General features: G+C 46.9%; 1 protein-coding gene across 1 annotated transcript in view; it reads right to left on the bottom strand.

Annotated features, from left to right (window-relative positions):
• Nucleotides 1-8,739, bottom strand: part of LPCAT3 (lysophosphatidylcholine acyltransferase 3) — a 36,587-nt gene extending 27,848 nt beyond the window's left edge. The window contains exons 1-3 of the mRNA XM_018553178.1: nucleotides 8,651-8,739; nucleotides 6,021-6,073; nucleotides 498-650 (exon numbers count right to left, since the gene is read on the bottom strand). Of these exons, the coding sequence (XP_018408680.1) occupies nucleotides 498-650; nucleotides 6,021-6,073; nucleotides 8,651-8,739 (295 nt within the window). The remainder of the gene's footprint in view (nucleotides 1-497; nucleotides 651-6,020; nucleotides 6,074-8,650) is intronic.
• Between the last annotated feature and the right edge of the window lie 4,077 nt (nucleotides 8,740-12,816).

Genomic DNA, 12,816 nt, shown 5'->3' on the forward strand with positions numbered 1-12,816 from the left:
GCGGAGACAAGACCAGTCACCCTGCACAGGGAGATAGGACAGCAGTGACCGGTCTTTATTACAGGAAGCTCCAAGTCTCACAATGGATTGCTGAACAGATCTGGAAGAAAGGTCTCTGTATGTCATACGGATGTGCCCACTGGTATGAATGAGCCCTAAAACATACAAAGGGAGCTCATAGTACCCAGTCGCAGCAGTCAATACATATCCTTCGTAGGAAAAAGTAAGCGTGACCACTTCCATCTTTCATAATTTGGCCTCACAATTGTCCTAGATAGTCAATAGGTTTTATTTTTAGAGCCCGGACTCGCTCGTGGATGCAAGGTTGAGCTTTCCCGGTTATCTATTTTATACGGCATCTAAAACCAGTTACACCGGGCATTTCCCGGAGAGCCAGGGGGTCGGCCATGTTGGGCTCCGCACATTGCATCATACAGTTGGAGCTGGCAGGGATCTAGTAACCACCTGCTCCCTCCGCTCCCTCCCCAAACACATACCGAAGTTGTAGTAGGCGATGCAGATCCCAGTCACCGTGTTGAACAGATGGATATGGGATGGTTGCTTCTTAAAGAGGAAGTACCGGTGGAATAAGGCCAAAGGGTATCCTGGAGAAGAAAAGAAAAGAGGAAGAAGTGGTTTGGACGAGCTCTCTGACAGAGAAACTATCACTTGAAATGCGTTTCTAAAATCAGACGTCGCCTTCCTTTTATTTGTGCCGAGCGCGCTTCACCTTTCACATCTGCCCGATGGGCTCAGCACTATCGGGGACAGATCTGTACAGGTCACCTGAGCGCCTCAGGTTTAAAGGGACTCTCCACCCAATAATGCGTCTTCCTAACAAATTCTATCCAGGTGTGGATACACAGTGTAACTGCAAGTCTCTGCTCTAGTGTAGGCCTTAAGGTGCCCATACACTGCTCGATTCTCGTACGAGAATCGCGGGAAATCCCGCGATCGTACGAGAATCGAGCAGTGTGAACGGAGACGTGCGACCGTTTCTACTGTACGGTTGCACGTCTTCCGTCGAACCAGCAGGTTCGAAAACCAGCCGGGAATCGTACGATTCTCGGCTGGTTAGAACGGTGCTCGGAAGACAAATGACGAACGGGCCGGTGTGCGCACGCGCACACTGCCCGTTCAGCATTGCGGTCATCGGAAGCCCGCCCCTCAGGGGGGCGGGCTTGCGATGATCGAGAGTGCGATCTGCCTGTCCAAGATAGGCAGATCGTACGTTTTTTTAACCCCTGTACAACCATCGCAAGACTAAGGTCTTGCGATGGTTGTACAGTGTATGGCCACCTTTACCCATAATACAGCTCAATCGGAACGCCTCTCCGCACAAAGCCCCCCACATCTGTGCTCCCAGACACCCCACATCTGTGCCCCCCAGACACCACACATCTGTGCTCCCCAGACACCCCACATCTGTGCTCCCCAGACACCCCACATCTGTGCTCCCCAGACACCCCTCCCCTAAGGCAGCTAAGGAGCCACAATGTTTTTACCTTCCCTGTACAAATAGGATCCATTCCCATAATGCACTTGGCTTTCCAGGTAAAGTTCTCAACTCCCTTACCATCAGCTGACCCATCTAATACCCCTCCACCTGTCTGTAGACCCTTTTTTCTGTGTCTACCATCTTTCTATAGTGTTCTCCACTCCTATATTGTAAACTCTCTTTACCCCGCATCTCGCTGATTGGCTTAAAACGGATGAGGAGTACGGGGTGGGCGGGGCTTTTGTCGCCGTTATGCTGGCAATGTCACCTGAGGGCGGAGATTCGGCTAGAACACAGTGACAAGTGGGAGGAGCCAGCCACATGTAGGGGAAAGGTCACGTGAGAGTGTGTGTTTGTATTTTGATGGAGTTCCGTATAAATATATTACTTTTCATTATTTACAATGTTTATAAATTCATTTTATTATTACCCCTCAATACTACAAGACACATATGTGTACATCGTGCCGTATTCTACAGCCATATCTTCTGTCCCATCACAGGTCCATAGAGATCTAGTAACTGGGGTAATATCACTACTATAATAACACTTTATTATTTATATACAAATAACAGATATCTATATCACTGATAATGCAATTGTTTAATTATTCTATACTTATATTAGATACTGCCCTTATTTTTTTTAATCAACATGATATTATATTTCAATATATATTTAAGTTATTGGTGTGTGTGGAATGTTCTTTCTATAGAAAAGATTGTAACTCCAGTTTGGGATTCTGTGGGGAAGGATTAGCGCCTCTGTTCACTGCTGTTAGTGTCTTTCTGTCCTGGTGACACCCATTTGCTCCCATTTCCTCATCTTACTGTCCTGGTGACCCCTAATCCCTCATATTTCTGTTCTGGGGACATGCATTATCACATCTTCCTGTCCCGGTGACCCCTATTCCCTCATCTTCCTGTCCTGGTGACCCCCTATTATCTGTCTTACTGTCCTGGTCACAGGTATTCCCTCGTTTTCCTGTCCTGGTGGCCCCCATTATCTGACTTACTGTCCTGGTGACCCCATTACCTCATCCTCCTGTCCTGGTGACCCTATTAACTTATCTTCCTGTCCTGGTGGCCCCATTACCTCATCTTTCTGCTCTGGTGACCCCCATTCTTTGTCTTACTGTCTTGGTGACACCCATTAACTCATCCTTTTGTCCTGGTAACCCTTATTACCTGACTTACTGTCCTGGTGAAACTCATTACTTCATCTTCTTGTCCTGGTAACCCCTATTATCTGGCTTTCTGTCCGGGTGACACGCATTCCTTCGTCTTCCTGTCCTGGTGACACCTATTCCCTTGTCTTACTGTCCTGGTGACACGCATTCCTTCGTCCTCCTGTCCTGGCGACACCTATTCCCTTGTCTTACTGTCCTGGTGACACCTATTCCTATTTCTTACTGTCTTGGTGAACCTGTACCCTTATCCTCCTGGTGGTGACACCTGTTGCCTCGCCTTAATGTCCATTTTTAGCCTGTACCCTCGTCTTCCTGTCCTGGTGACACCTGTTACCTCACCTTCCTGTTCATTTGACACTTGTACCATCATCTTCCTGTCCTGGTGACACCTGTTGCCTCACCTTCCTGTCCTGGTGACACCTGTTGCCTCACCTTCCTGTCTATTTGCATCCTGTGCCCTTGCCTTCCTGTACCCTCGTCTTCCTGTCCTGGTGACACCTGTTACCTCACTTTCCTGTTCATTTGACACTTGTACCATCATCTTCCTGTCCTGGTGACACCTGTTGCCTCACCTTCCTGTCTATTTGCATCCTGTGCCCTTGCCTTCCTGTACCCTCGTCTTCCTGTCCTGGTGACACCTGTTACCTCACTTTCCTGTTCATTTGACACCTGTACCCTCATCTTCCTGTCCTGGTGACACCTGTTACCTCACCTTCCTGTCCATTTGACACCTGTACCCTTGTCTTTGCCCTGTTGACAACAGTTCCCAAATGTTTCCATGCCAGTGATACATGTGCCTGCATCTTTCTGTCCTGGGGACTGCCGTTTCACTGTTTTGATTCCAATGATCCAATTCTTAATAAAAGCCAAAGCGCGATAATATGTTTTTAACATCCATTCTCTCACCTTCCCATCCTGGTGACACCCAATGCCCCATTTCCCCATTACAGTGACACATAGTATTTGAGGTTGAATAGAGACACAAGTCCATCAAGTCCAACCTATTGTGTGTATGCATTTATGAGCTGATGTGTGCATGTGTACGAGTCCATGTGCGATTTTTCTCTTAGCTATACCTGTACCTCTGTATGTTATGCTCTCCCAGGAACTCGTCCAGGAGTCTCTTGAATGATTCCACACTCTTAGCTGAAATCACTTCCTGTGGCAGCGAGTTCCAAACCTTAACCGCTCTAACTGTGAAGAACCCCTTGCGCCCTGTGTGGTGACATTTTCTTTCCACCAATTTTTGGTTGTGCCCTCTGGTCTTTGTTACAGAGTTGACCGTAAACAGTTTGTTACTGTTGACACGTGTGCCCTCACTTTTCTGTCCCTTCGACACCCATTTCCCCATCACCCTTACCCAATGACATCAATTCCAACATCTTCCTGTCTTCATGACACCCATTCCTCTTGCACCAGGACAGGAAGTAGTGGTAAAGGTCCCCAGTGGGTCACAGACAGCAATAAAACACTGATAGTGATCTGAACATTTCCCAATCTAAACAAAAAGTTTCACTTGAAGCCAAAGCTGTGCATCACTGAGCACACGAGGAGTTAGGAGGTTGTTGCAACACATGGCAAGCAAGCCATGTGTTGCAAGCAAGCCACCCACCGCGGTATACTGACAATTATGCCGGGATCCGCCCAGCTGCGTGAGTGACAGCTGGCTCTGCCTATCTAAAGGCAGAGTCAGCTGTACCCGCCCCTCCCCCGTCCGTTCCGCCAGTCAGCGCTGGCGGATCGGAGCGGGGAGGAATCCAGCCCCTCCCCTGTCACGGCAGAGAGCCGTGGATCGAGAGGTAAACGAACGCCGGTATGTGTTCTCTCACCTCCCGATCTACTGAGCCGACCTGTGACAGTCTCATTGTCACAGGTCGGCTAGAACTATGAGGTGAGTGAAAAGCACTCACCTCATAGTTCTCCTTTAACACCGCGGACTTCAAGTGGTTAACAAGGAAATAGTCCTTTTGTTGAACAGAGGGTTGCCAGCAGGGCCATGAGTTGCTCAGTTTTTGGCCGACTAAGCATGACATGGCCTAGATTCCAGCAGTATATGGCCAGCTTTTGTGCCATGACTGTGACTGCCAATCGTATCGTGCAAGACTGACATGCAAAACCTAAAGCAAGAAAAAGAGATCACTCTGACTGAACTGGAGAAAGATAACAGGCACTCAAAAAATAGAAAGGCAGCAGGAGAACAAAAGAACAAATAAATGCATGCAAGCAGACCTGAATACCCCGATTAACCACTTGAAGACCGCGGTGTTTACACCCCCTTCCTGTCCTGGCCATTTTTCCGTATTCAGCGCTGCGGTACTTTGACTGACATTTATTCCGGCATGCAACGCTGTACTGAAATTAATTTTATACCATTTTTTGGGGACAGATGGAGATTTCTTTTGGTGGTATTTAATCACTGGGGGGTTTTATTTTAATTTTTTTATAACAAAAAAAAAATTACCGAAAATGTTGTAAAAAACTTTTCCCTTTATTATGTTATGAAACATTTAATATCACCCCAATTTTTTTGCAAAAACATAAAAGACGGCGTCACGTCGGGTAAATAGACACCAAACAAGCCTTAAAATTGTGTACGCCCGCGAAATCCTCAAAAACTACCATACCCAAAATTGGCTATAGACGATGCTTTTAAAGCTTTCACCACTCATCAATTTAGTGTTAGCAGTGATTGATGGCCCTAAAATTATTGCTCACACTCTGACGTTCACGATGATATGTAATGTCATCGTTTTCGCACATAGGCGCACCTGGTGCATGTTTGCGCGTGTATGTGGGGGACTTTAACTTTTTTTCTGTGGCTTTAATTTTTCTTTTTTACTTTTTTTTTTTTTACACTTCACTTTACTGTTATCACATAGAGGGCTAAGAAACCCCCTAAGTGATATCAAATTACAGTGACAGGTCCTCTTTATGGAGACATCAGGGGTTTCTAAGACCCCCTAATGTCACCTAGGGATCCCCAAAGAAGCAGTTGAAGCACAGATCTGCTTCACCAGCTTCTCTCCGGCTTTTGTAGCCGGAGAGTGACAGCTGAATGCGGAAGTGATGCAATATATATCACTCACACTCACAACACCGGAGGGGAGATCAGAGAGAGATCAGATATCAGAGGGAGATCATGTACAGAGCCACAGTGCCGTTCCCGGGTGGAGGGAGGGGTTGCGCAGGAAGGCACAACATACAAGCGATCGGGCGTCTCTACAGAAGCTGGACCTCTTGCATGTAAATAGCCATCGCTGGCTGTTTAAAATTTTGACAGTTTTCCACTTGTGCTCGCCAGGCGGTGCGCAAAGGACGTTTTAAAACGCTCACCTGCATCTAGAAGGCGACTGTCTGGCCGTTTATGTACAGTCGGCGGGTGGCAGCTGGTTAAGAGAAATAAAGTCTCTCTGTTTAAAACCTAATATTGTCTTTATACAAGAAACCCACCGGAAATCTGGCCACATCAACCACGTAAAAGATAATTGGATAGGGGGATCAATTGCTACCTCCTCTAAATCTAAGAAAAAAGGAGTAGCTGTCCTCCTCAATACGTTTCTTCCATAAGGTGCCCATACACTGTACGATTCTCGTACGAGAATCGCGGGAAATCCCGCGGTCGTACGACAATCGTACAGTGTATGGAAGGCGTGCGACCGTTTCTACTGAACGGTCGCACGTCTTGCGTCGAACAAGCAGACTTGAAAACCCGCCGAGAATCGTACGATTCTCGGCGGTTTAGTGGCCTGCTTGTTCGACAACTGCCGAACGGGCCGGTGTGCGCACGCGCACACTGCCCATTTGCAGTGATCGGAAGCCCGCCCCTCACTGCGGTCATCGGAAAACCGCCCCTAAGCAGGGCGGGCTTTTGCTGATCGCAAGTACGATCTGCCTGTCCAAGGTGGGCAGATCGTACGAGCTTTTAATAAGCTTACGACCATCGCAAGACAAAAGTCTTGCGATGGTCGTAAGGTGTATGGGCACCTATACACAACTCTTCACACTACCCTGGACCCAGAGAGTAGATACATATTGCAGGAACTAGAGATAGCAGCAGCAGTAACCCTTTCTCCCTGCACCTAACAATGGTTCCTCCCTTTATTTGTACTCCTCACTCAATTGCTCTCAACTAAAGAATATCCCAATTTGATAGTAGCTGGTGACTTAAATTTTAACCCATTAACCATTCTAACCCATCCAATACCATGCATTCTGATTCCAATGAAGGCCTGCAATGTCTTCTAATGAATACACCATGCTTGGAGAATACTCCACAAATGGGAATGTAACTACACGTGTTATTCTAAAGCCCATGCATCCTTCCCTGGAATAGATTACTTCCTTGTAGCAGACTGTCTTTTCTGCAAAGTGAATAACACTACTATTGCAACTTTCTCTCTCTCTCTCTGATCACTGTGCTATTACGCTCTCTTTGAACATACATTCCAGTAGCCCTAGGCCCCTCGTATCCCCATGTACTGTACTAAGCCACATCAATTCAAGACTTTTCTACAACTCGTCTGGGCCGAGTATCTGGACAACAACATAATTCACAGGGACGCACTTGTCCTTTTTTGGCAAACTGCAAAAGTAGTTTTCTTCGAGGACACATTCTAGTTTACACTTCCGCTGCCAAAAAGGAAACATATTTAAAGTACATTCACCTGCAAGCCACTGTTCTTGGAACTTATAGGAAGCTGTAGTTCCTCTGAATGCAATTGTTGTCACCCATACACAACAATTGCTATATATTGACTATACATTTTACAGGCAGAGTAACAAAATCGTTCTTCTTGCCAAAGTAATCAGACCACAAACTCCTAAATGTATGTGTTTTTACAAGAAGCCCCGGCATATAGATCACATAGCCCTGCAGCACGGAGTGAGCTTTTATAAATGAACAATCAGCACTGTCAGGGCCAGTAAAGTGTATGATGCAGCCCCTACAGCACTGAGCTAAGTGTGCTTCTATTCATAAAGCTCACTCAGTGCTACAGGGCTATGTGATTTATCTGCCGGGGCTGCTTGTAAATACACAGCCTCGGCAGACAGATCACAGCTCCGCAGAACTGACTGGCAGACAGATCACAGCCCTGCGGAGCTGAGTAGCAGACAGATCACAGCCCTGCGGAGCTTAGTGGCAGACAGATCACAGCCCTGCGGAGCTCAGTAGCAGACAGATCACAGCCCTGCGGAGCTTAGTAGCAGACAGATTACAGCCCTGCGGAGCTAAGTGACAGACAGATCACAGTCCTGCGGAGCTTAGTAGCAGACAGATCACAGTCCTGCAGAGCTCAGTAGCAGACAGATCACAGTCCTGCGGAGCTGAGTGGCAGACAGATCACAGCCCTGTGGAGCTTAGTAGCAGACAGATCACAGCCCTGCGGAGCTGAGTGGCAGACAGATCACAGCCCTGCGGAGCTGAGTGGCAGACAGATCACAGTCCTGCGGAGCTGAGTGGCAGACAGATCACAGCCCTGCGGAGCTGAGTGGCAGCCAGAGCCGGTTCTTGCCCATATTTTAGGCTTCGGACTGGAGTGGAGCTACAGCCAGCATTACCATAAATAAAGAGGTGCCACCAATCTGAATGGAACCAAGTGCTCTATGCATTTGGTCCCCTGGTGGATAAAATAAATATATATTTTTGTGAGGTTTCTTTTTTAACTCAGCAGTCACTATGGAGGAAATACAACGTGCAATAAAGTGCTCAGCAAATATAAAGACCCCAGGAGGCGTGTCCAAGATGGCGACCGGAGCACACGTGTAATAGCTGTGCTCCGTCACCCTATCTATCATCCTGCTAGTTATAGCACTGTGGAGCGCTCGTTTCGCTACGGGACCGGGTTCTGCCACTCTCCTTTACCGGAGGGTATGTCTCGGGGGCGCCGTAAATCATCTACAGGCCGCCCCAGCAACCCCTCGCCCTTGCCGGCCCGCAACACGACCTCGATCTCTCGACCTACCTTGACAGGATTGACTTCCCTAAACTGCCCTTGGCCTCTCGTGTAGCACTGGATACACCCTTCACTGACAAGGAATTGGCGAGGGCCATCTCCTCCCTAAAAACCGGTAAGACGCCGGGTCCAGATGGATTCCCGGTGGAGTTCTATAAGACCCATGCTGAGGGGGTGGCCCCCCACCTATTGCATACCTATGGGGAGGCTAGTGGGACGGGTGCTCTACCTCCCTCCATGATGGAGGCAATCATAGTGGTGGTACCCAAGACCGGGGAAGGACCCTGAGCAGTGTTCGTCTTATCGCCCAATATCCCTCTTAAACGTGGATCTCAAGATCCTTACCCGTATGCTGGCTAATAGGCTCACCTCTGTCATCACCCTGCTGATACATGGAGACCAGACTGGATTTATGCCTGGGAGGGGGACAGATGTTAACCTAAGGCGCCTCTTCACTAATGTGGATAGGCTCCGCGCATCACGGGGGCAGGAAGCAGTGGCATCCCTCGATATCGAGAAGGCGTTCGACTCGGTTGAATGGCCCTACCTGTTTGCAGTCCTCCATAGATTTGGTTTGGGGGTCGCTTTATCGCTTGGATACGGCTCCTCTACTCTTCTCCCACTGCCAGAGTACGCATCAACAATATGCTGTCGAGCCCCTTCGGCCTGGGCCGGGGCACGAGACAGGGCTGTCCCCTCTCGCCTGGACTATTTGCACTGGCGATGGAACCTATAGCTATCCTGCTTCGGGCCTCGGTCCGGGTGGTGAGGCTCCCAGTGGGGAGATTGATGGAGAAGCTTTCACTCTACGCCGATGATGCGATACTTTACCTGGGGGATGTGGGGCCTTCCCTGACAGCGGAATATAAAGACCCCAGGTTCGGTTGGCTACCCAGCTGACATTTATAAACTTTTATCCATGGAGGTATCCCCGGTTCTTGCAGGCCTTTATAATACTATTCTCTATAGTAATACCCCCTATCCTGAAATCAATGCAGCCTATAATACCCTTATTCCCGAACAGGGGAAAGATCTTAAATATGTTTAATCTTACCGCCCTGTTTCATTACCTAATACAGACTATAAAATAATTGCAAAAATCATGATACACCGAATCCACGCCCACATTCCACCGTCACTAATTTCCCATCAATTGCACTTCACCCGCAACATACTCTGCACACTAGACATACACACTATTATTGTGGCTGCAGTCGAGACACAACAACAGCCTTCCTCTTCTCCTTCCACCATGCTACTAAGCTTTGATATAGGGAAGGCCTCCTGCTGTCAGATTTCCATCGTTGTCTGTGAGATTCAATCTTTTTACATGTCCTGGTGATATTTGACAACAATATGTAAAAATAAAACTGATAGAAAATCCAAAATTTTACAGTGGTCACCAAACAAAATATCTTCTATTTGGGATATCTGGTCAAGTGAAAACTGTTGGAGATGGGCCCTCTCGATGAACACGCATGAATCTAGTGAAGTCAGAGGAAAGCACTGAAACCTTGGGATCAGCATAGCAGCCAGGGAACCATTATTTTCATAAGAAGAGCTTAGCAGCGGCAGACTGTATACTGTTTTAGCAGGGGTTTCTTTTTTTAGCAATGCATTATCCGAAGTGACCACAAGATGGCACTCTTGGCCATGATTTTATATACTGTATGTATATCATCTTGGGGCATAATCCAGTTTTTAGACTATTAAATACATTTTATCAAGTAACTTAAAGTGACATTAAACCCTCAGATTTTTTAACATAAAACAATAGTGTAATGTGCGCCTTACTGTAATCCATGGTAGTTTCCCTTCTCTTTGCTGCTCTTCCTTTTAAATTTGTATCTGTTCTCATGCTCTGCAGAACTTCTGTTTTGCAGCAGACTGCCTTGTCTCAGGAATGGATACACGGTGTCTGTGTATAAGTTTGTATAGGCCTGTAACCTGAGCCAGCACTACAGGAAGAGGCCCTGAGCTGAAAAGGGAAGTTCTCCCCAAGCATGAGAAGACATGAGGATTTAAAAGGAAGAGCAGCAAAGAGAAGGGAAACTACCATGGATTGCAGTAAGGCGCACATTACAGTATTGGTTTATGTTAAAAAATCTGAGGGTTTAATGTCACTTTAAATTTAACTTTTCCTAAGAGCAATATGAGCATACTTCGGAACTTGTCATACTCTATAAGCCTGAGCCTGCATTTAGCGCACCATGGCGTACAGTCGTGATAATAGTGAGTACTCAATTAGGAGGGTTTAAATTAGGGCCGTGGAAATTAAAGATGAATTTCTCGATCAATCATTAAACTTTTTGATCGATTAAAATAATTTTGATCGCTAATGAAAACACTCTCCTCCGGCTTCCGGGAGTCCCGTCGGCGATCCTGTGACGTCACGGACATCGACGTCACCGGACTCCTTCCCCAAGTGGCTCCGTCGGCTAACGAAGGGAAGGGGGGAGGAGTCCGGTGACGTTGATGTCCGTGACGGCTAACGGAGGGAAGGGGGGAGGAGTCCGGTGATGTCCGTGACGTCACCGGACTCCTCCCCCCTTCGTTAGCTGACGGAGCCACTTGGGCCGGTGAGTTTGCCCAAGAAACGTTCTGCACGAGCGCCAGCCAAGGCATTGGCCTATACACATACAGCACAGCAATGAACTAATAAAATGAACTAGGATCACACTAATCCAGCACGTTATTATTCTGAGTTGCCCCACTCAAGCGGCGGCCATATTGAGTGGGGCACGTGAGATTAATAACGTGCTGGATTAGTGTGATCCTAGTTCATTTTATTACTTCATTGCTGTGCTGTATGTGTATAGGCCAATGTAGTTGGAACTGTATGTGCGTTATAATTAATCGAAATTAATCGATTAAACGATGAAATTTTTTTTCGATTAATCGAACACAAAAAATGTAATCATTACTAGCCCTAATTTAAATAGATGGGGACACAATAATACAGTTTTTAGATGAGTAGTTTGATAGTGACAGGCCCACAGGGGATTTGAGATATTTTTATATATATACAGTACAATAGCTGGAGTGCTGAGGTTGCCTACCCCGGGTTTACTTACTCCAGCCCTGCAACTGACGGCTCGCGCCTTAGTACAGACCTGGGGCCTAGATGTAAACAATGCAGGAGCCTGGGAATCGCATTGAACGCGGTTGCAATGCTCTGCAGGCTTGAATGCAAAACTTAACAAATGCACATTTTTTAATTTTCATTAAAGTGCAATGAAGCCCGAACCCTTTTTTTTTTTTAGTTTTGGATAGAGCCGAGAGGGATTAAAACTCCTGTCAGGTTTGTATTGCTCTCAGTGTCCCCGTTAGGGAGATTCACCCTCTCTATTAGCCCTGGTGACCGTTATCACTGACAGTAAAAGAAAATCCCAAATGCTGGGTTGTCCCTGGAACAGGAATAGATGGGAAATCTTCCAATGGGGACACTAGGGTGATTTCTCTCACTTTGAAGCATTTCCTTTCACTTCCTGTTGTGGCTTTCGGGCAGGAAGTGAAGGGAAATCTCCCCAATGGGACTGACAGGGGTTACTCTATCCAGAATTAAAAATAAAGTTTTGGCTTCAGCTCTACTTTAATGTGGGGGCATTTATTACATTTTTGCAAACGCCGAACTATGCCTTTTTAGTTAAAGAGTGACAAAAGCAACGTATAGATCAGGGGTAGGCTGAGTAGCAGACAGATCACAGCCCAGCTGTGGTGAAACTACAAATCCCATGATGCATCTGCCTCTGGGGATCATGCCTGTGGCAGTCAGAATCAGAATGCCTCATGGGACTTGTAGTTCCACAACAGCTGAAGCCAAGTTTTGCTATTCCTGTTATAGGTCACGGATATTCACTGAACTAAAAAAAAACAGTTTTTATGGCTTCTGAAGTTTTACTGCCGTAAATGACACATTGGGGGGGAAATTGATCAAAACTATAGCAGAGTGAATGAGAGCCGTTGCCCATGACGACCAATCAGCTTCTCTCTTCTGTCTCTTCAGTTAAGCTTTGAAAATGAAAGATGGATGCTGATTGGTTGCCATGGAAACTGCTCCAGATTCTGCCTGCTCCAGTTTCCATAAATTCCCCTCATTGTTTTACCTGGGAGTCATGTTCCTTTTTGTTTTTTTGTTATGTCTTGTCAGGTTTTTCTCCCTCCTGCCGGTTTCT

The sequence above is a fragment of the Nanorana parkeri genome, unplaced genomic scaffold (assembly GCF_000935625.1).
Source record: "Nanorana parkeri isolate BGI_ZX_2015 unplaced genomic scaffold, ASM93562v1 scaffold113, whole genome shotgun sequence".
NCBI lineage: Eukaryota > Metazoa > Chordata > Amphibia > Anura > Dicroglossidae > Nanorana > Nanorana parkeri.